Consider the following 24,555-nt stretch of genomic DNA (forward strand, 5'->3'; position numbering starts at 1 on the left):
AGCTTCTTACTGAAAACGTACCACAAGCTCTTTCTAAATTTCACACAAAGCACACACAAAATCATGTGTAGAATTAATTTTCTGCAAACAACATCCTTTTTTTTCTTTAGAAACAGATTTTTTATCTTTGCATTTTGTGTTTTGATGGGCTTTAAAGAAGCTGTTAGCTATTTTTCCTTTTGTACTTTTATTCTTTTAATTTTTAAAAAATTTTAAGTGTCATTCCTTCTTTAAAATTGTGAAAATGACTAGTCACTTATCCTAGCAGATTTGGCTAGCGTTTCTTAAAAAAATGTTGCTACGGTGCTTGGAGAATTGTTAAATTTTAATTATTAGCAGTTAAAAAGCTAATAAATTACAAGACTACCAAAATCTATTCCAGCCATATTGCTGGGTTTCATTCAGACGCAGTCAGATAATTATAACTAACAATAATTAAAAATTAAAAGTGCTGTAGGCACATACCCATCATGTTGCGTCTGCCTGCCTGAACGTTCTTTATGGACTGCAAAACCACAAGTTTTATCTGTGATCTGTTTTCACAGTAGGGAAGAGTTTTTACCTATAAGGTCTCTGGTTTTCAATGTGTGTTTAAGTTCAGAGGAGGAGGAGGAGGCATACATGGCTCTTTGAAACTTTAGGGTTAGGAACAGGCTCTGGTAAGGACCAAAGCAAGAAACTCCATTGTAGACTGCGTGGGGCTGGTGCTGGGTCTGCAGCAGCTTCAGCTGGGGGTCTGTGCAGGGGATGCCAGAGGTTCCCTGGGCCTGACATCCACAGAGGTTTATGTAAGAGCAGGGGCTGCTCAAGCTTACACCCCCTGTGTGGTTTGTCAGGCAGCACCTTCTTCCCTTGCAGGCAGGGGGTGTTGGCTGGGGCTGCTGGGACAGTAATGGAATCCAGACTGCCTGGCTCTTTGTGTGGCCACCTCTGCTGCAACAAAGGAGGGTGCAGAAATCTGGAACTGCCCTGTGTGTGGCATAGTGCCAGGGTGTAGCATTTTCATTTGGAAAGGTGGTTCTGATTTATTGCTGCATCTTTATCCTGTCTGAGGTCTCTTCAGTGAGAGGCACAAAAATCTCTCACCTGAGATGAAGATATGTCTGGCACTGGAGCAGCATGGCCCACAACAAAAACCCCTCCTTCTTTTCTTAAACATTAGGGCCATTCTGTGGCTGGCCCTGGCTAACAAAGTGCACACAACCTCACATTAACATGTGCAGAAAACTCAGCAGCCGTGCAGAGTGGAGGAAAAAAAGAAGGGAGCCAGGTGAAAGGCATCGTTTTAGTCATTAATGCACTTAAGCGCACCCAAGTGTCAACATGTGTGATCAAGTGTAAGGAGGCATGTCGTTCCAATGTGGCAGTGCTGGCACACAGATGGGGCTTCCTCCAGCAGAGATGGCACTTGGATCTGCTGCTCAGGCTGCCCAGCTAAACCCGTCGTTGCCTGTCATCTATGCCCTAGGGCAAGGGTCCAACCAACTTTTGCGCAGGCACCATGCCATCCCAACAGATGGGCAGGAGTGTAAGCCGCCAAGAGACAATGTATATGCATCAATTGTGTTTATTGAAAGCACAGTTCCTGGCTGGAAATGTTCAAATGTCTATTTATTTTGAGATAAGATGCCTTTAGTTAATAGGTAGGGAAATGCAGCTTAGGTTTTAATAAATTACTTTATATACCTTACAAAATATAATGCAGACGTGAAAGTGTAAGATGTGCTGATTATGGGGAGATCTGTTAAAGGTCTGTCGTGACACAGAGTCCCCCCTAAAACTGACTCAGTTGGCCAAGGTGCTACTTGCCTCTAAGTACCAGAGACCACATTTTGTAGGTGCTGCACATAATTGTACACATCTCTGGCTCCATCCACAGTGATATGCAAGGAGCCAGCCTTTTACACTGGCAGTTTTCCTTTGCACACAGGTGTATAAGCTCACTTCCCCTCAGTGGTGGAAAACACTTTTTTGGGTAATGAAGGTGATACATTAATCCAGACCAAAGCTAGACTAGTTTATACATCTCACTGAAGAGGTTTGTTTCCCATGTGACTAAAAGAGAGGAAAATTATATAATATGCTTTTATATTTGACAGCATTGCTGCCCACCAGAAAGGGTAAATTATGGAAGCATCCAGGGAGGAGTCTACATGCACACATTAAAGGGTGTTGCCTTCCCTTACTTGTTATCTTTATTCAGTTAAGACTTGTTAGTGTTCATGAAAGATGTGCTTTGAAGACCCTTCTGAATATACAATTTGATATTCATAAGGATCCAGGCATACTATATGTAAATAAATAAAGCAGGGATGTTGTACTTCCAGATACGTTAATGCACTCCCTTCCTCATGGAAGCAGAGCACACAGGCTGTGTTAAACATCCATCCTGACCAAAAGGAGGAAGCACAGGAGAAGAAATGAGAAATGGATTTTCTTTCAGAAAGACCAGATTGCACTCTCTGGTCTGGCAATAACAATTACTAATGACATTTAGAGAGAAATTAAGGATGAGAAATGCAAGTTGGCATTTCAGCAGCGCCAGTCAGTAACATTGCATCAGAGCTCACAGGAGAGATGAGAAAAAGTTTAGGGATGGAAAATTAATTTTGTTATGTCAACAATTAACAAATACCTTTTCTCCATTCTTTACCATACTACCGCAAATTACCACTGTGATAGTATTTAGAAGCTTCTCTGGTGAATGAAAATTTCAACACTTTGAAATCCTTATTTCTAGAGTCAAAAGCACACGTTTATGTTTTGCTGTATTCTGTTGAACAATGAACGATAGAAAGAGGTTCAGACTGACCAGGGAGGGAGAACATGAGCACTTGGATGTATAGCAAGAAAATTCTGTGGATTTTCTCTGCAGATCTCTGTGGTTCTTATAACCATGAATAAATTAAGTTTACCAGCATATTTTCGAAGGTTTTTTTTTTTTTTTCTGTTTTGCAAATTTGGAAAGGCAAAGTTTAATAATATACCCTGTTCCATGCTGAACAATTTTGGAGGAGCCAGATATAAAGCCCTGGAAACCTCAGACCTTTTATTCCAAAGTCCTTCACGTGTTCACAAGGTGACATCCCTGTCCCCACAGGAGGGTGGTAGGATGCCCCGTTTGCTGCTGCTCTGTGAGAGGCTCAAGCACAGGGGCCATGAGCTGTGGGCACAGGGGCTGTGAGCGTGGCCATGGCACAGCTGGCTGTGCAGGAGCAGTGTCCTCAGGGACAGCACAAGCGGCCACCCCTGCTTGGCCCTGCCGGGCTGGGCAGCACATGCCTTTGTAAGCAGGGCAGGGTCCTTAAAATAGAAACAGAACGCTTGTGTAACATGTAGACAAATAATTCTTTTCCTTTTGTTTTCTCTCTGAAATGTCTTGTCAGAGATTTTCTTTGCTGGTGGGCAGAGATGTCTGATCCAGTCCCTTTGATTTTCCCCTGCTGTAGTAGCTGCTGTGGAGCATAGTTTGGGGTCTGAGCACAGACTAGCTCTGTTGCCTCCTGTAAGTGTCGCTAGCATCCAGAGGAACTGACTGTTTTTCAAAGCAAGAGGGATGCTGCACTGGAAAGGGCAGAGTATAAGCCTTATGTAAAGAAAATAGTGGAGCTTGATCAGTCTCAGTTTTAAAGAGCTCATCGAGGGTGTTGTACAGCATCCTTTTAAAAGTTCAGTCTCTTCGTTTGCTTGCAAAGACTGAAGTGGGGATGCTTGTCCAGACATAGCAGTATATGCCTGAGTGTTTTCACAAGAAATGTCTAGATCATTAAATATAATAGGTCTCAGCTGCAGTTTTGATCAGTGAAGCATGCACACAATTCATCACAGCAAATTAGGTACGTCTTTGTAACTTATCTTTCTGCAATTTGCTGGCACTTCTAGAGAGCTGAAACTTATATTGGATGTGCTGCAGAAGCCATTTCAGATAAAATATTCTGTGTTTATTGTTGGAGAACAAGGATTCCCTAATAACAAAAACATGGAGCAGTGTATGTTTCTGCTCCTGCATCTTGCAGAACCAGCAGTAGTACAGTAGAGATCCCCAGCCACATTCATTATTTATATATTTCAGTGAATTTCTTGTCTGCAGTAAAAGAGATATAAGCTTCAACATCAGTCTGTGCCAAATTCTATGCTACAGCCCATTCAGAAACCTGAGGCAGCCGTGGTTCTCAATCATTACACAGCCCATTTATCTGATTGGAGTTTTGTCCTCTCTGCCTTGCTGAAATGTTGCATGTTCTTTAAAAGCTGAGTTTGACCTTTGTAAAGAAAAGGCATTTGCTATTTTAATTTTAAGGGTTTTTTTAGAGAGAACCTGAGCCTACTTAAATGGAAATTGGCATTGAAAAGCAGCAGAGTTATTGAAAAGCATTTACTTTATTACTAGAAGAGAACAGACGCTAGTGGACTCAAAAATTACATTTCAATGGACTCATCAGTTTCAGTCACTAGTTAGTCTGTGAACAGATGGATATATTTGTAGCAGTTAACATGAATTTATACCCTGGAATTTTACATTTGCCCTAAGAGCACTGTTATCTTAGTTGCTGCCTTGAAAGGTTTGGAGATTCATTTTATTTTTTGGAAAAAATATATGTTTGTTTCTAATTGCAGAGATTTCTTACATCATAGAAATCACCTCAGTTTTCAGAAATGTGAATGATATATAGCTTCTATGTAAGGAAAATGTTGTAAAAGAATCCCCAGTACAGCTGCTGCAGAAAAAATAAACATCTCAGCCTAAACCTAGATAAACCCCTGTGGACTGAGAAAATAATTTTCAATAACCAGATATTTTTAACTCTGTGTATGAAGGCAGTAATCACAGTCATCTGTATTTGCATCTAGGGTCTGCCACAGTCTAATTGCTTGTCTCTTTCCACCCCCACCCCACTAAATTTTAAGGCTTCTGGTTAACTGAGCAATGCATTAAGCACTCCATCTCCAAAACAGAAAGAAATACTGCCCTAGCCTCTACCATGTGGCATCTTTAGGTTTCAGGGATTTCGTTTAAATCTGAAATTTATGTCCAGGAGAAATAAATTATTAGATTGTAAAAGCAGCTGGGGAGGGAATAAATATAGTCTCTTTTGTCCTCTATATCATTTCCCCAGGAAGATAATAAATGTGTGGCAAGCGTCTTGTGTTTCCTCTGTCATACAAATGTTGTGTGTGTGCTGTATTTCAGATGTGAAGCCTAGACTCCAGACAGGAAATCCTGGAGTGATACTGTACTGCTGTGGTGCTGGTGGAGGCCCCATCAGTTTTACTGCTTAGAAAGAATTTGAAAAATAATTTCATGAAGAAATTTAAAAGCCCTTGTGTGTACCCCTGATTTCCAGAGTAGGAGATTTAGGGTGTAATGCTAGGGTTTATCTCCTCAGCTACTGAAAGGCAGCAGGAGCAGCAGTCCTGGCTGCTGGAGAGAGCTGAGGATAGGGGTCCTGCCCTGTGACCCCATCCCAAGGGCCAGTTTTCCCAGGGGGATTTTAAAGACTGCAAGAGAAAGCCCTATTAATTCCTCCCTGTCTTACCTGTTCTCATTTTTCTGTGAGGTCAGATACATGGAGCAAGCATGATGAGTGGCCAGGAAAAAAAATGGGTCTGAGAACAGCAAAAGGATAAGGAATTGTTAAAAAGTCAGTGGTCTACTTGCTTTTCTGCACCTGGCTGTGTGTACAGGGCTGTCACTGCCTGCATCTCCATGCTCCTGTCAGGAAGGCTGTCAGTATTCTCAGTCCAGCCCATCTGAGGGAGCTGAAAACAAGCCTGGAACAACCTTGCTGTTTGCTCCTTCGGTTGTTCCTTCCAGAGAAGTACATTCAATCATATACTGTTTGCCTAATTACAGCCTGCTTTAATATTGTATTTTGAGACTAGATTTTTACCTCCCTTTGACCAAAGGAGAAAAGAAAAACAATTCAGAATACAGCTTCTTTTCATGTTGTGCCTGTTCTGCTTATTTAAAATGAGGATAGGAGTGTTTGGTGCAGGGCTGGGTGCACATGTGCAATGACCAAACCTGGGCAGTAACCACCAATGTTTCCTTCATATTAATGGAATAACTTATGAGACATTAAACTGTCTGTCCTCAGTGAGGTGATGGGGCTTTGTTGGAAAAATCTAGATGTTAGAGTGAGATGGTATGTGCTGATGGGATCAGGGTAGAGACAGCTCGTGGCTCTGTGCAAGGTCAGCTTGGGTTCAGCGAGGCTCTGTCACCCCAACTCTGCGTGAGCCAGAGCAGATTTGGCAGCAGCAGTCCTGAGCTTATCACTCAGCTGTGCTTGAGCTGATGCACTGCAGAGTGTTGTGTGTCTCCTGTGCCACATCCTGGGCAGGCAGTATGGACACCCAGAGGTCACCTCCACGCAGAGCCTGTCCCCAGAACCCCATTGCCTTGGCTTTGCACCAAGCAGGAATGGCCAAAGCAGTGCCCACACAGTCCCAGCCCTGGGGGAGAGCCCCTGCCTGACCACCCAGCCTCCTCATTTGTTTCTGCTGTGCAGTTAAACCTGAATAAATTGCCATGGGCATTGAGGTTTGGCTGTGTATGGCATATCTGTCATCTGTGTGTTACATTATTGTGTCTCCAAAAGGAGCAGTGAGGTTGTTTAGAACACACTTACTTCTGAAAAATGTGTCCTCCTTTGGGGCTGGCACATGCTTTTAGTCTTTGCATGAAATCAGGGTTGTTTAAGATGTGTCATCTTGCTGTTTAAAAGGCAGATTTTCCTGAGACTGGTGACACTGTTGTAATGGAGTAGCAATGGCTGGAAAATGGCTGGAAAATCCCATTTAACCCAGTTGTTTTGCACACACACCATAGCAATGTTGCCTTGCTGTTTTGTCCTGTGATGTCTTGGAGGAAGCGGCTCATGTTGGTGATATTTTGGCCCCACTTTTACTTACAAGAACAAATTTGGCATGGCTCTTTCACACTCCTAGCTCCTCCAGAGTTAATTCCTTGTGGCAATGAGCAATGGGCTAAGCACAACCCTGTCTGCAGATTTCTGCTCTGCTGGTGGCATCTACACTAATGGGGCAGCATGTAAAGCACTTCTGTAACTATGGCCTTGCTATTTTATAGCAGAGCTACTTGCATTGGAGGATTTTTATTCCCCTTTTGAAATTAGAAACCAGCAATAACAACCATTATGTCCAAGGCAACAGACCACTGACCAGCCATTTCATCAGCATGAGCAGTGTGTGGGTGCCACATGACAGGAATATTTATCTGCCCCTAAGAAAAGTGTGTCTGTAACACAAGGCAATACAATTTGTCAGCTCAGTATTCCATTAGAGGGAATTTTACTTTAGGTGGTGCTTCTTAAAGGAATTAGGGGTCGAAGGGCTGTGGTCCTACTGCAGGCAGGTGCTGCCTGTGTCAAGTCTGGCTGTCCACACTTGCTTATTTGGCCCAAGGAACTTGGATCAGCTGCAGCTCCCATCATCCAGAGGAGGATGTTGTCTAAGTTATGAATGTGAAACCTGCCCCTGCTAATTTGCATTAAAATTCACAGTTAAGACAGAAACTGTTATATGCATGTCCTTAATACCAGGAATCCCTAGCTGGTGCAGAGGGAAAAAACAACAAAAAAGTAATCAGATCAAATTACAAAAAAGTAATTCAGTGACCCTTGCCATACCAGAGAACAGCAGAGCAAGTTTGATGTTCAACTGTTAATTTCCTGGCTTTCGTTGATTTGTATTCCCATGGAAACAGTCCCTCAGTAACCTTCATCCTATGTATTTTAACTTCTAAAGGTGTTATGTAAAGCGTTTCACTTTTGCTCTAAGTATTTTTTGAAAAGACACCATCCTGGTCCTATAATAAAGACCCAATCAGGAAATCATTTGGTGTTTAAAGGAGTCACACCATGTTCCACAATTATGATTCCAGCCCTCACAGAAGTGACAAATTAACTGTTTTATGCAATATGATTTACCTTAGATCAAGGAGGGATTAATGAGATAAGATTTGTATTGGTTTCTAAGAAATCATCAATTTCATGTTTTTGAGAGGAAAACCTAAGACAGATTCCTGTAAAATGGTTTACCTCTTGAAAATTATTTTGGAACACTGCTTCCCCGAGTAGGACCTGTAAGTAGATTGGAAACAGGTCAGCACTGGGGTGTGCATTGGGGTGTTTGGTGTAGCACGGGCAAAGGAGTGTCCTTGTGGGCAGGAGATGCTTTCTCTGGTTACTGTAGCTTATGTTTGAAAACAGACTGGAGGTGAGTGTTTGCATTCTCGAGGACAGCTTTGGGGGATCACTTCAGAGCTGGGCACAGGGCAGTGGTGCTGCTGCAAGCCGGGTTGTGACATGCCATGGAGGCACAGGGGTGGCTGTGACCCCGAGTCACCGTGGGACCCGCTTCCCAGGAAAACATGGACTGACCAAGCCCAGCTAAAGCAGCACCGCTGGCAGCAGAGCACTCTGCTGGCATCCTGCAAACCATTTTCTGCTCTTGGGATCAGAAATGGCTCTGGAATCTAGTCAGGGAGTAACAGTGGGGCTGAGGAAGGAGTGAAGCTATTCTAAAAATATTAGGGTTTCATGCACTTCTGACAACAGCAATTTGTCCCTCTCACTTTATATTTAGGAAGTGTAAGGTTCTTCCCTCGGCTTATTTTTGATCTTGTGCATGGCATTCTGGAGACTACAAGGATGGTGATAAATTTGCATTTCTGAGTGAAATTCTCAGGAGCGTGTGGTCCCTCAGGACACGTATTATTAGCTCCTTGTTTTCATTGGGTGCCTCAGTGAATCACGGTGTGTTTACAGCTAGTTTCTCTAACAGAAGACTCTGGTTATCTCTTAATAATGTATTCCTCAGTGTTTTTTATTTCCAAAGTGCTGTGGTAAGGAGATTTTCCCAAAGGCTTCAGTTTGCTTTTGTGCTTCAGTATTTTACCCAGTGTTTTTGGAAGAAGCATATAGACTTTTTGGTCGGGCTTTAATAGAATACAAGAGGCCATGCCAGGCATAGGCTGTGCTTGGAGTTCACTTGTAACAGGCTCAACTAGGTTTATTCTGAGTTTTAGAGAAGAATAGAGATGGCAGATCGAGAAGACTGATAATACAGAATTATTAGCATCAAGTGGAAAGGGTAAAGCACATTAGGTGAGTTTTCAAAGTCTGATTAGGACTAAACAACCTGGATTAGAACAGAGATTAAATTCATAAATCATCTAGTAATTCTTAGCAGGTATGAGAAGAAGCTGGCGCTGGGAAGAAATAACTCCAAGAAAAGTATTTGTATAGCAAGGTAATTTTTTGAAAGCAGAATAACTCAGGAGCGCCTATCAAAATCCAAGCGCGGTAAGGAGCAGGAGCCGGGGCGGTGCGGGGCAGAACAAAGGCGGGGACGCGGGGCTCGGCCGGGCCCTGCACACCGCCCGGCAGCTGCGGGGGAACGGGAAAACAGAGAGAAAAGCAGTCAGCATTTAGGCACTGACGTGTGGAACGGCTTCCCCCACTGTCAGTGGCAGGAATTCCGAGCCTTCCCTTCACTTCCCCGCAGATGAAGTGCGGGGTCCCGCTCACCGGAGGAGCCGGCAGGTTTCGGGGGCTGCGGGGGTCCCGGGTGAGCAGGCACTGAGGGAGGCTGCTCATCCTCCCCAGCGGCACAGGAACCCCAGGGGCAGCTCTCAGCTCAGCCCCGGCACAGATGGGTGTTTCTGTGTCCCACACCACTGAAAGGTGCATTTGCCCCTGGAGTAATCACGTGCAAGCATCAGAGTAACTCAGAAGCAGCTATTTCCATTGGAAACGGGCAACTTCGCTTTTCAGCCGACACCAAACCTCCAGGCATATTTTCTTAGACACTCAAAATGATTTTTTTTCCTGGTTCAATAACTTGTAAAGGACAGCTTTCTACCTGCATTTGTTGAAGTGCCATCTCAAAGTGTGCCGACACAGGGACTGACTGACGAATGGCAAGTTATCAGATGCTCAGAGATGAAGGAAGCCGTAACACAGGCAGCGTTGCCTTTCACAAAGGATGTGCCACCTTTCGTTTGCCTCTACCTCCATTTCAAGGGACTCTTCAAATAAAGAAGGGACATGTGAACCTGTCTTGCCTGACAATTTTTTTTTTTTATTGCATACCATGATAACTTGGAGTTCACTTGTTACAAGCATTTTATGTAGCGGGTGAAATAGCAAGGGAAAGGAAAGAAGTAATACTGTGCTGCCTGAAAAACTATGATCTAAACATATAAATGTCACCGCATAAGTTACCTGAAACAACTGGAAGGGCAATTAACACCTGGTTTTATGGGAAACATTGGTTACCACTATCAGTTTTAATGAAGTGTATTAACTAAATTGTGTTCTGAGTATTCATTCAGCCCTGTTTATGGCACACTCTTGAGTACATTTACTGTTTGTCAGAAGTGCAAACTAGTGAACATATGAGGCTTTAAGACAGGCCATCTGTTAGTCTTAGACCCTTGGATAATTGTCAAACAGTTCTAAAAATACGCACATACAAACTGCAAGGGGGTGCAAAGGTGATTTTTATTTAGAGTCTGATAGCAAAGGGAAAGTAGAAACCAGAAATTAAAATTAAAAATAGAGTTTTACTCTGTAAAGCAAGCTTGCTCTCCTATCTTTCTTTCTTTTCCACTTTCTCTTTCCTTTCCCACCCTCCTCCTTCAGTGTGTCTCTTTTTTTAAATTTTTTAAAGATTTTTTTTTCCTTGCTCTTCTGGGTCATGGCAACCCTTGAATGCCTCTCCAGTTTAGGATTAGAGCAGCACCAATTTAAGGCTCACAGCTTTCTGTAGAGAGCATAATCTCCAATGGCTAAAGCAAGGGTCATCTTGTGTCCTCTGCCTAAAGTAATCCCTTTATAAAGTCAAGGCATAAAGATTTTTATCTTTATGGATTGCTGTTAAAGGGAAATAGTACCTGTGCACATATATGTGTGTGCTTATGGATATATCATGAGTAATAACAACTGAGAGATTTATTTTTGGACCAGTTTGAATTCAAAATATGCAAAACATTGAAAAAAAGATTGCTGCAGATGGTATTTCATAAATATTTAGACACTCTAGCTTCTGTTTGTAGCAATTTGGAGGTTTTGTTTTGTCTTTATATATATATATGTTCAAATGTGAGACAAACCTTTGCTTCAAGTCAGTGCCTGAATCCGAGGTTTAGTTTTTGTCTGGCAAGCTGTGCATGTTGGCAGTCAGTGGAGGCATCACTGCTCTTGTTTCCAGCCCTGCTCTGTAAAGGGAAAAGGGGAGAGAATGGGGAGGAGGAGACACAGTCCCAGGGTCCCCAGCCATGACCCTGATCTCTGGGCTTGGAATGAGACAGTGCCTGAAGGGGTGATAGAAACCTGAACAGAGGTGGGGAGAGGCAGAGGAAAACTACCTGGGCTCTTACCTGGGTCTGGAGGACCCCCCACACCCTGAGAAAAAATACTGGGATTAATAGGTCATCCAATGGCTAATTACCAGTTAATTTTCATGTTGGCTGATTGTCACATGAATCTATTATCTCCATAATTTTATTGAAATTATTTGAGGAATGGTTTCTGTTCATTTCAGTGGCATTTGGAAGGGGAGAGAGGCTTTGTAGCCTTTCATCAGAGTCCCAGTCTCTGTAACACTGCAGAAGGCTTATGAATTTCACCTGAGGGTGGGGCATCACCAGCCTTGTTAGGCCATTTCTCAACCTTTGTATAACATATGGCCTTTTAGGGGTGTGTGCTCATGCACATAGACAGTGTATTTGTAAATGGCTGATAGAAAATGTCTAAATCCATAACAGATGCACAATGGCACTGTAGACTGGATGTGTTATGGCCCCAAACCATTATCACACCCCTCACAGTTGCATTTTATTTTTTTCACCTGCTCCTGTGTAGTACACCTGTGACTTGTTGGCAGTGAGTGTCGCTGCAGTGTGGGAGACTCCCAGCTTGACTGCCTGGCTTGGAGCTTCGCTCCATCATGTGCTGCTTTTTGTGTGCTTTTTCTCTCGATCTTTATATAGCTTGTAAGAGTTCTTTGAACTGTTGTAAGTGATCATCTTTCAAGCCTGATGCTTTCCTTCTTGACACAGAGCTATGAAAATGGGGATTGTCATGCCAGTGTTTTCATAATCATGCATTTAAAAAAACAGAGAAATATTCATTGTGGATGTCCTGCACAAATGGCTTGATCTGCATCCAGAGGGCAGGCAGGGGGTGTCTCCAGGGAAGATCTGGAGAACAATCAATATCTACATGGACAATAATTAACCATTCTTTGAAATCTTTTTATTTCCTGCAAAACCCATCACCCAGTTCCTTGATCACAGACACTTCCATAAATGGTTCATTTGGGGATTGTGCAGCCAGTAGAAAATTCCACTTAAACACTGCAACAGCCCCGAGATTTGGGGTAGTTGCATTTTCCCCCCTGACATAGCTAATGGAATTGCTATCCATTTTGCATGATTATTAAGAAAAGAGGAGATTTTCCAACTTATCCTATAAATAAGCTGTGACTTACTTGATCTTGACAGGTGACTTAGTGCTGCTGTAGAGTTTTCCAGCTGCAATAATGTCTCAGAATGATGTATTCAGTGGGGTATCAGCTGTGAGCTGTGTGTAAACCAGGGGGTCTAACAGGAGCTGGGAAGAACCATTTTTCCTGTTCAGCTTCCAAATGATGTCGTGCCTCCTGCTGGCCCCAGACGGGCACGTGTATGGATGGCCTTGGAGCTGGTAGGCATGTGCACACACACAGGAGTGCTCCTGGAGGGCCTGTATTTTTGTGGCTGCTCTGTTTTCCTCTGGAAACCACCATTAAGTCTTTTTTTTTTTTTTTTCTCCTAACTATAATTTCTGGAGTTGAAAAAATCACACCTGAGCTGTTTTCAGCCTCCTGCTGGAAAGGTGGGTGAAGTTTCCTTAGGCTGCTTAGGTAGCAGCACTCCTGTAGTATCACATGTTTCAAAGCACTTGAAACTTCCTTCTGGTCTTTATTATTTCCTTCTGCTGCCTGGAACAGCCCAGTGGCTCCACTGGGGTCAAAACTGTTCCTACTAAGGCACAGGGCATTCTTAATACTTGATTTTCAATCACTCCAAAAGTCTGGTCAGCCAGGGGAATTTTCTGTCTGGGCACAAAAAAAGTGCCTAACAAAGGTATTTGAAAAATCATGGGTCAAATATAGAAAACACACATGTGAGAGAAGAGACATAAGTCCTGAATGGGTGAGATGCTTTCTGACATCTGCAGAGCACAATTCCAATGAGCTGCAGATGCACGGGGCACAGGGAGTAGAAGCAAGAATATAAGAAATGACAATTGCTAGTAATAGGAGACAAATTGCTAGACTATTTTTTTTGGAAGGCATGTTTTGAAATACATTTTAGTATGGGTGGCAGAGGATACAGAGAGGTTCTCATGGGACTTTGAAACACACGCAGTGGTGGTTATTTATCCTTCACTCAGTGTTCACTGGCACCTGGGTGTGCAGGACTTGGCACCTGTGCCCATGGCTTGAGCAGGATGTGCCCAGAAAGGCAGGGGAAGGATGCAGAGCACACAGGCTCTCGTGTCCATAGGCATTACAGACCTGTTTGTGAGGTCCTGTGTGAAATGAGGCTCTATCTATTAACTGCAGGGTCCAGGCACTAGCCAGTATATTGATTGTCAGTAATGCATACATGGGGAATACATGTACATTCCCAAGATTCTAAGACAAAATCAAGATTTGCATATGAAAAATGTAATTTTTTAACTCCTAGCCCTATGGCACAGCTGATTTCTCAGCTCCTGCCTGACCCATCTCTAAATGGCTGCAGTATTTGAGCACAATCTGTTTGTTCCTTTGACAAATTCTGATCCCAAACCCAGTGTATTTCTTGTATTGGGAATGTCCAGAACATGTTATTAGCTGATGTTTGAGGAGGGAGGGCTCCCAATAAAAGCTTCATTATCAGATTTAGAGCCACATACCATTCCTTTATTGACCTGCCTGGTGTAATCAATGCAGCAGCCACACAAGTTTGAAATCATGCTCCCTGACTGTAGGCTGTGCGTCATGCATCCAGTGCTGATTGTGCATTATCTTTTAAATGACACGGCCTAAGTATGGATTTGTCTACCACGAATAGCCCTTCTTTCAGTTTCAGGATGGTAAACCTTTTGGGTTTTTTATTGATATTCAGGATGACCTAAAAATAGAACTGTAATGAAGTGCACAAGGAGTGGCCATTGTTATAATGCTGAGGAGTGTGTGAGCACAGAGGAGCCTGTGTATTCTTTCACATTTTCATGCTTCCCCAGCTAGGTTTAGTGGGCAAGCTTCTTGTCAGCGCTGCTATTGTGTGTGCAAGGCTCCATCCATCCTCCTCCACAAAGTCATTGTTAGACTTGAGAATAACATCCAGCACTGCAAAGGTCACTCCTTCTTAAGGCCAGGAAAATTTCCATGTATATCGAAGGAAAAAGCCATTGAATTTTGTGTTTGGTGGTGTTAAATTGTCTAAAAGCAAAGCAGTTCCAGCTGTCAATTCGCGAATTTCTGATTTGTGGTTGTGCATATTCAGCGCCACGGGCAGGGGTGTCTGAGAGGGCCGGTGCTGTGCTGCAGCAGTGACTCTGTGCTTTCCCAGCCGGGGTTTCCCTCCGAGCCGTGCCCGCTCCCGGGCCGCGCTCCTGACCCCTGGCGGCCGCGGCCGGCAGCGCTCGGGCCGGTTCCACCGGGGACGCGTCATCTCTGCAGAAAGCGGGCATTGCTCTTTCATCCTGATGGCCATGTAGCTGTGGATAGCGTAGAAGGACCAGATGATTTATGAAAAGTTAAAATATCTTACTTTATTTTAAAGCTTCATCACTGTAAATAAATAATTAGATTCAAAATTCATTTTGTGTTTAAAAACTTATTCTTCAAGCTGGCGGACTTGCCCGGCTCTGTTATTAGGCAGATGGAGACTAGGGAAATTGCTTAGGCTTGAAATAGCACAAATGAATTTTTATATTTGGGGATGCTGGGGACTCAGCTGAAGAAAACCTCACCATGAACCACTTCTCTAGTTGCTCAAATAATTTGGATAATCATAAAAATAAAGCTAAGCTTGTGTGTCAGACTGGGGTTTTAGTCAGAACAAATCGGTACTGCTCTAAAAATACGTTTCCGAGGTTGGCTCCACGATTTATTGGCTCCTATACAAAATGGCAAGACAGGTCAGCATCCTCTGATGTGAGATACTGTGATGACATTGAGGCTATTACAAATCTACCAAAAGGAAAAAAGGGAACAAAAGAGACTCTAAACTACTGAAAGAAATGTGTAGAGAAAAGTATATTCTTTAAAAAGATTTAACTTCTGGGTTACATGTCCAGCCTTTTTTCTGCTGGGAATATTACCCTGGTGCCTGAGCTGGCGGTTCAGCTGTTATTGCCGAAGTATTTCTTGGACTGAGAAGTGTGTGTCACAATCTGGTGTCTCTTGCTGCCAGTGCTTGCACCCGGTACGAGTGAGAATAAAAGAGGAAAATATGGCAAGGGTTCCCTCACGATTCAGATTTTTATTTTTTTAAATTGTTACAGTGAAGGGAATCCCTAAAGGCAGTTTTTTTGGCCATGAAGTTACCATTTTCTTTATATGTATTGAAAGGAGAAAAAAAAAAAAAAGGGAACCTTCATGACTATACTTGGCTTGCAGCATTTTTTTTTTCTAAGTTCATGCCAGCATTAACAGATCTGTCAGAACAAAGCAAATATGTCATATTGGCAGCTGTTACTTATGAGTACTTTTTCTTTATTGCATTTTGTTTTGTAATAATTGAGAAGCTTTTATGTTGAGCTCTGCATAAATGGTACTGAGTGGGAGGGTATGGGCATGCTTTCTATTATTCTGCCCCTCATGCATGTCTCCTTTTTTCGTCTTTCCAGAACCACACATTGAGCCAGCACGCACAGTGAGCCACTGGCACTACAGGACACCTCTCTGCAGAAGACTTGACGGTGGCACAGTGGGGAGGACCATTTGAACATTACATCCAATCAAAGTGTCATTTGCAACCCAGATGTAAAACTCTAATGATTTGGCCATGAGGCGCTGCTATTATAAGCAGCTGGAAATGAATATTAATGGAAGAGATTAAAAGTATTCCATGCTCAGTATTTTTTATTGTCCTGCTTCAGCTAGTGTACTTTAGAGCTTCTGCTTCTGACTGAATTTATAGTGTTAGATAAATCTGCTTTGATGCTGTTGCCCTTTGTTGCTTCTTGTATTATATTGATAGTTAAAGATTAGGTGTGATTTTTTTCTTTTTTGTTAACTGCTTTTTAATTGCAATTTTAGGTAACTGTGCATTGTGATGTGATTGCTTGGCTATTGTCTGAATATTTCTTTTTAATTTTTTAATTAAAGACTAATGCTTTGATTGGATTTGCCAGTTCACCGGACAGTGATTAAAACTATGTAATGAATATAATCGGTTTCAGTGCAACTGGATGGTCTGCTTTATAAATGTGACTTAATCTGATTGCAATAACTAGTACAGTTCAATAAAGGGAATACATGAGCTTAGTGTCAGAGCTTGTCTGTCTGTCAGTGCATTGCTGTCAATGCATTGCTGCTGCTGCTGCTGCTGGGGTGGCTGAATCCCAGTGATCACTCACCTGATGGCACAGAGCACTCTGCAGCCAGGAGGAGAAGCCATGGTTCTGTCTCTGGTATTGTGTTTGTTTCTGGATGTACCTCCCCGGCTCCACGGTAGGTGGAGGTGAGGTAAGAACCTGTACTGTGAACATGTATTGCTAGTTTATAATACTCGTTAATGTTTTAAATTTTTCAGCAAGAATAGAAGAACCAGACCTACAGCTGCCTTGCCCATATCTCTGTGCTTCTTTGTTTCAATACAAAAAAAGAGTTTCTGCATTGTATACAAATGCACAGATATTGGATCAGGCCTTGCAGACCGTGGTAGGAGGCTGCATATTTTACCCACCCCAGACCCCCAGGTATTGTAGCTCTGCGTAAGTGCCAACAGAGCCAATTGCCAGGCTTTCTTTTACTCTTTTTAAACTTATCTTATGGTAAGGAGGTCAGGGAAACAGTCATTTTAAGGACCATGGACACCTCTGGAAAGTTATAAAGATGTAGTTCTCCTGGTGTCTCTGGCTTGAATGAATCATAATCATCATAAATATTCAGCAGTTGTGAAATGATGTGGTTTACCCATTCCCACAAAGTACAAGGCTTTGCAAGACTGTGGCATGGGAACACGCACAGTGAGAGCCTTTCAAAATCGCTGCACTGAACTAGAGCACAACTGGTTGTCCTTGGGCCATGTCTGGGCTTGGAGCATGTAAGTGATATTTTGTAGGAAATATGTTTTCACGGACACATAGTCAATGCCTAGATTAGTTTATATAGTGAGCTTTTTTACAAGTGCAAGGGTGGCACAGCTTGTTGATGCTGCAGCCCATGTTTTCAACAATTTATATCCCTGCTGTTGTTGATAGTCCTGTTGTGCACACGCGGTTCCCTCAGAGCAGTAAGGGAAGGCTACAAACAAAGGACAACTTCGAGCACATCTTTACAGCAGGAAGCACCACAGCAGTCCTCACTTAAGAAAAGTTGTAACTTTTCATAGTTTAGGCTTAATGTGGCTTGTGATAAATTTATGAACCCTAATGCAGCAAAACTAGGAATGGCTTTTCTTAATTCCAAAGAGGACAGTTCTGTTTGCATCTAGATTATTCTCAGCTCACTGTTTCTTCATCAAAATCACACTGAAATGATCTGTTTCTAGAAAAAAACATTAACTTTCAACCTGATTATTTCTCTCTGAATCACAGAACAGATGTTTACAGGCTGAAAAATTAGTTAATGAAATCACCAATTCATTATTCCTGTTCATAATATAAGCATGTAAGCATGTTCCTAACTCAATTGTACTATTTTAAGATGGGAAATGGGAAAGTGTTTTGCAGCACAGGCTCATAGACATGCCTTTGCAAGAAAAGCTGGTAATGTATAGCAGCTGCTGTGGAAAGAGCTCATGTGCCATCTTCTCCATGCTAAAAGAAAGGTAGCAGGTTCTTACAATGATATTGAAAAAGGAGGCTCTTTGCCTGGCGCTGGTTTGAAGTGATGCTGGATCACTTCTGGGCAGCCTTCAGAAATTAAAAAGATGTAGGATTCTATCTTCAGGAAAAGGTACTGCATTGTGAATCCCCAGAGCTGAACTGATGTTTCCATGCAGCTCAGAGAGCTGCCTTAGTAGTGCTGTACTGAAGCACACGCCTTTATCTGAGCATTTCCCTGCTGACTAGTTAAAATAGGTGCACAGTCACTGTGCTGAGATGGGGAACTCCCCACCTGGGGATCCTGTTTGGAGCTGCACATATCCCCCATGTTAGTGAAAATGTGGGAATGGGTCAGGGTGCTGGGGAGCTGCTCAGCCCAGCAGTGCCAAGCAGTGCTTAAGCTCAGGCTTCATCTGTCCCAAACCCTGACCATGCCATGGGCAGGGGTAGAGTAAAGGGATAGTTTGGTTTTCCACCCAGCCTTTGAAAGGTAAGTGCAGGCACACAGTTTGTGGTGACTGTGAGTGGGGCTGGCCCAGCCCCATCCCCAGTGGGTGCAGCTGTGAGCAGCAGGTGAGCAGCACTGGCAGCAATGAGCCATGGAGTGCCCAGGGGCACTGACCAACCACCAAAGGGAGCAGAGGCACACAGGGGCAGGGCATCAACATGAGGGGATAAAAGGCTGGGCTAAAGAACAGGAAGGGCAGATGCTTGCAGCCTTCTGTGGTGGTGTTACCCTGTATAGCTGAATGCTTTATGCCTTCTGATATGGTAGGTGATACTCTGTGTATTGTGGCTGTCTCAACTGCAACATGTGATACAAGAGGCTGCAAAACATAAGCGAGGTCTGTGGTCCTGTTCCATTTTCTTCGTCCCTTTTGGCATATGAGCCTCACTTATGAGCAGCCCAAGTCAGGTTGGAGGAAGGGGCTGGACTGTGTCCCCAGGTCTGGGAAAAATGAGCTGTGGTCCTGTTCTGCTCTTACGGTGTTTGGGTAATATTTGAACACCAATGGACCAATGCTACTTCTTAAATATATTTCTTTCCTAAGACAATATGGGCAAATGTGCAGAAAGCTTGTCATGAATGTACTGGGTTATTTTGTGGTATTTTTGAGATAACGAGGCCCATATGAACAGTCATCATTACACGGCAAGGGACGGTGCTGTCTTGGTAACTGCTTTCTTAGGGGCCAAAGAAGTCCAGTTTAGGGTGTGGGGGTGAAAGCTACTGCAGAGAAGCAGAGGGAGAGCTGCCCACTATTTTGTTCGTGCTGTGGAGCTGTATCTGTGCCACACTGGCACCTGCAGCTCACAGAGGTGATCCTTAGCCTATGCCAGGGTGCAGGACTGGTGTCTGACCCCGTTTTCCAGGCCTGGAGCCTCGCCAGGCAGGGCTCTGGGGGGCAGAGCTCTGCAGCACAACGTGGGGCCTTTGTCTGGTGCTTCCTGTGCTGCTGGTGCCACTGGGGAGCAGGAGCAAGCAGCCCTGCACTGGTACAAAACAGCTTTGCTGCCATAGCTGCAATCACACCAGGGAGTGCTTTGCCAGGGTAGTATATAGTTCCTGTATCCGTTAAAAGCTCCTAGGGAAAACAGAGCCTAACTGCAGGTGGGAAAAAGATAATATCACAGCTTCTGGTACATGTCTGAGGTTTCACCCCTTTTTCTTAGTGGCCAAGAAGTGCTGCTGAAGGCATTTGGAAAAGAGTCAGAAATGCTGGCTCCAAAGGCAGCTATATTTCAATAGCTGTGACACATTGAAAACAGGCTGGAGAGCCTTTCCATAATCCCTGTGATGTTTCCCTGCCTCTCTGTGTGACTTGCAGCTCCTGTGTGGTGGTGGTGCAGACAGGGGTTGTCACAGGCTGTTCAAGGTGCAGGCAACATGGATCACTCACAGGTAAGTACAAACCAGAATTGCTGAAATTCTGGCTGAGGATGGGCTTTAGGCAAAATGTCACTCTGTGATCCAAGTGGCATTAGGACCAGTACAGTGTTGGAGATGATGAATAATTCTACATCTGTAATGAAATGTCATACAGACAGTTCAATATCTTCATGTTTATAAAAATACTGAAATATAAATTTATATAAACAATAGATTAACAAAGTACTTGGGTTTATAGCAGTCTACTCTACCAGCCCAAACACACTGAATGATCTTTGAATTTAGCTTCACTACATACCCACACATCCAAAACACATGGAGATACTTAGCCAAGAAGTAGCAACTAGTACCTATTATCTATGTAGGCAGCTTTACACATTTGTGTTCTGTTTGAGGCTTGTGTATGCTCTTGTCTGATCCATCACCTTCAGCAAGGATCACCACCTTTGGTTAGATGCCTCAAAACTTTGGAAAAAGCAATGTTTAGCCAATTGCCTCCCAGAAGAAAGGTAGACAAAAGAAGTTGTAGGACCGTTTGAGGGAGCACTTTGTGCCGAATATCTTTGAGTGGACTGTGCAAGATCACCCTACTGGCAGGGAAAAGTCAGGGAGCCAAGGGGTGTGTTCCCCCACAACCTCACTGCCCTCCAGAGTAGATAAAAATTCGACCCTGTAAATCTCCACATCGCATGTCCAAAGTGTACGAGTTACTCTATCTGACCAGTGTCTAAGAGTAGATTGGGATTTGGTGTGTTTATCTGGCTTTTAATGTGTAAATCACTCTTTGATGTGAACAGTGAAGATTTTTTCCCTGGTCTGCAAGAGTGATCTCTGTGTTACGGCTCACACCCTAAAGCAGGGAGGTTTTTGCAATCCTCTCTCCTCCAGAGACATAATCTAGGTTTGACAGGGATACAAGAGGGCAGGGGTGCTGTGTCCCTGTGGAATGTTGTCAGGGATCAGCCAGGGCAAGAACGGCCCCTGCAGGTGCTGTCCAGGCTGTGAGCATGTGAGCCCAGTGTGTGTACGGCCACAGACACCCAGATGGTGGGAGCTGCACAGCCACGGGGCTTTGGAGCCCATAGGAGCATGGTGTGCTCTTCATCGCTTTATTTTGCCCCTTGTGAAGTCCTTTGTTCTTAGTTTTGTCTGTTTTTATTACATTGCTGTTGTCCTAACAACTGTAAGGTCCCTCTCCTGCAAACAGAAGAATATGCCTTTTGATCTGTGTATTTGTGAATTATTGTTACTTTCCTGACAAAAAGGAGCACCAAGCAGCATCTTGGCAGATTAGGTGACAGAGGGAGACAGGAGGTGTCCAAATGAGAAACACGGAGCACCCTGAGAGAGAGACAAGCATTGACTGATCACCGCTCAGGCTGCTCCAGAGGCGGTGCGCGCTGCCCTGAGAGCCGGCCAGTTCAGCCGTCAGAGATTGCCCTTTCCTGCGGAAAAAAGCGAACCGCTCCCCTGTGGGGGCCAGGAGGAGGGGGCCGGGGCCAGCCTTTGCGGTGCTGCCCCTCGTCGGGCCCTGCCCGTGCCCGCGGCGCTGCCCGCTGCTCGCCGCGGCTGTCCGCTGCCTTCTGCGTCCTCCGGCCGTCCGCGGCCATCTGTGTCCCCGCGGCGGGGCCGCTCCCTCACGGCCCCATTGTCCCCGCGGCGGGGCCGCTCCCTCACGGCCCCATTGTCCCCGCGGCGGGGCCGCTCCCTCACGGCCCCATTGTCCCCGCGGCGGGGCCGCTCCTCACGGCCCCATTGTCCCCGCGGCGGGGCCGCTCCCTCACGGCCCCATTGTCCCCGCGCGGGCCGCGCCTCGGCCTCCCCTCGGCCTCCCCTCACGCCGCTGAGGCGCCTCGGGGCGGCTCCCTGGAATTTGTAAATCGGAACTTTGGTTCTGTTTTCTGGAGCGGGCGAGCTCCGTGCTGGACGCGAGCTGCCGGGGGCAGAGGCAGAGCGGCTTGGGCAGCGCTCGGCTCTGGGGCTTTTGCCATCCCGTGACATCTGTGGGTGTCACAGCTGTCCTGTGAGAAACATCGCGCTTCAACCCTGAGTGCTTTAGGGACACCAATGCCCCGGGATAAGGTGATGCTGTGACGGCGTTTTCACCGTTTTACCCACACTTGGCTCTTAACTGCTTTGTCTGTCTTTATAGCACAGTGCAGTCAACCTGCCCTGGCAGGCTGGAGAGGCAGTGCTGGGTATTACGGAATTGTGGGAGAATGTACAGACCAGCTTTTCTGGATTTTGCTTCTCCTGATGTTCCCAAGCATGTGTTGGTGTTTAAAGCCCCGTACAGTACTGACGGTATCATCAAAAAGAAGGGACTAGAGAGTTAGTGAGTGCATGGTGGGACTGTGTGAGAAATCCTGCTAGATGAGGCATCCCCTCTTGAAAAAAACCTTTAGCCCAAAAGCTTTTTGGATCAACTAAAACCTTGCTTTGAACTAAAAGAAAAAAAAATATCTGTGCCTTCAGTTTTACATGACTGGAACAGATTCTTGGCCCCCTGTGTTATCCTTCTCTGGCAACAAATGAGTGAGCAAAAGAAGCCCTCCAAGCTGCATGTGCAGAGGCTGTGTCCCTGAGGTGCTGGGCTCTTCCTCACCAAGCCTTTAATTTAAAGGGAAGGGAGAGAGAAAAAGCTTTTTTTTGCCCCCTGGTTGGAAGCAACACAATAAATAAGTGCATCTTCTTCCAGCTGCAATTTATAGGCACTGTTCCTCAAGAAATTGGCTTCTATGCATGAAAGCTATAAATACAGATGGCATTTGCAAAAGATAATGCTGCTTCTGTACATTTTCTGGTTTATTCAAGGTATGTCAGTGTAAGCCTGTGATGAAGATAAGGTTAAGGAAGTGTGCAAATGAGTTCAACTAATGCTTTTGTAATGGTGCTAAATGGTCAAGAGCTTCCATTAGCCTAGCGAGGAGAAACAGTTTGGGTTGTTAATTAGTAAGACAGAGTTTTACCCAAAGTAGGACCCAGAGACGTTTGTCTTCATGACGGTCTTGTGGCTTAAGAGTTGATCAGCTGTAGCATAATTCCCACTAGATATGCAATGTCATTATATGTTACATTACAGTGTATAACCTCAAATGCTTAAGCACTGAAACCTGAAGATGAAACCTTGATTGAAGTCAGAATAAGGTCTCATATACAGTCAGTGGAAAGAAAAGTGGACAGCCTAAAAGGAGAAGGGGGGCAAGATCTGACATGTGTCAGAGCCAGTGGATGCAGTGCATGAGTTTAAGTACTTTTGCCTCGCTCTTTCTGACTGGCCTGATGAAGTCTGTGATGATGCCAAGAACAATGGTCTTTAAATAAAATCCTATCTTCCACCTTGGTTTCAGTGCTGAAGCTGATGGGGTGTGTGGGTGCGAGCACAGGGCCAGGAAAGCTCTCTGCTGAGTGGAGCCATGCCTGTGATTTCTGTCCATGGCTGCTGTAGGTTTGTACCCCCAGTTCTATTGCTAGGCAAACCCAGAGTTTTGGTGATGACTCTGTCGTGTATACTTCTCATCTGATCCCTTGCTGCATGGGTTATTTCGTTCCAAATTCCAGGTGTCTCTTTTTGCTTTTTTCATGTTCCCCTTCCTCAGCAGAGGCACCTGCACTGCCCACAAGACTGTCAGTTTCCCAATGCTCACACAGCAGCTCTGTGGTAGGAGTAAGTCTGACGTGGGAGAATCTGCTGTGTTTGGTGTTCTTGAGAAGGCAGGGAAGATGTTTGTCCTTGCAAACAGGAATGCCAATGCCCCTTCTCTTACTGAGGGGTTTAGCACCATAATAGAGCATAAAATACCAGTTAAGTCCAGAGGCATCCCTGCCCTCCATCTCTCATTTCACAGAGTATTTCCAGTTCTTGTTTCATTACATAAAATTATACACAAACCTCATTTCCTTTCTGGAAACTGCCAGAAAAGTGCATCTTCTTCTGTGCTGCACTGCAAATATGTGCATAAGTATTTCCCTTGACTTCAAGGAGTGAAATGTTCACACATGTCAGGCACACTAGGATCAGAGTCTTTGGTGATCTGGATAACTTAAGTAATGCTGAGTAACTTGACTGTGCATCATTAGTTCAGTGATGCACCAAGCTGTGGGAGAGCAAAAAGCTCAAACAAGCTGACCCCCAAACCCTGAAATATTTTTGTGTGTGAGAGAAAAGTCTGGAGGGAGGAGCGAGGAAAAAAGAGTCAGGATATCTTTAGGTTTTTATGGTTTGTTTGCCTTTTTTTTGTCCAAATGTTATTGAGAATAGAAACAAAAAATTAAAGAAGAACCACTGAGGAATCCAGAATACCCTCACTGTGTGTGAAACCCAACTGGAACAAACGAAGTAGGAGCTGGAAATATACACATTCAATCTTTGCAGACACACGTAAGCACCAGAGCTGTAAATTGGGCCTGAAAAACCAACTTTCTCTGCAGAGCTGTGCGTGGTGCCTTTTCTGAGACCTATCAGTCCATGCTATTCAGGCAGAGCTCCCCAGCTCAGCCCTGTGCTGCTCTGCCCATAAGGGTGTTGAACAAATATTTTGTGTCCAAGAGAGACTCATTAATGTCTTTCAAACCGGATGTAAGTTCCTCATTATTCTTCTGCAT

The 24,555-nt window shown here is 44.3% G+C and overlaps 1 protein-coding gene across 11 annotated transcripts in view; it reads left to right on the forward strand.

Moving 5' to 3' along the window:
- ZNF423 (zinc finger protein 423) overlaps window positions 1-16,549 on the forward strand; it is a 281,397-nt gene extending 264,848 nt beyond the window's left edge. For all 11 annotated transcript variants that reach the window (XM_064386378.1, XM_064386384.1, XM_064386379.1 and 8 more), the window contains one exon: window positions 15,915-16,549. In XM_064386378.1, the coding sequence (XP_064242448.1) occupies window positions 15,915-15,944 (30 nt within the window). In that variant the 3' untranslated portion in view covers window positions 15,945-16,549. The remainder of the gene's footprint in view (window positions 1-15,914) is intronic.
- Window positions 16,550-24,555: the final 8,006 nt, after the last annotated feature.

Source organism: Passer domesticus, chromosome 12 (genome assembly GCF_036417665.1).
Source record: "Passer domesticus isolate bPasDom1 chromosome 12, bPasDom1.hap1, whole genome shotgun sequence".
NCBI classification, from domain to species: Eukaryota; Metazoa; Chordata; class Aves; order Passeriformes; family Passeridae; genus Passer; species Passer domesticus.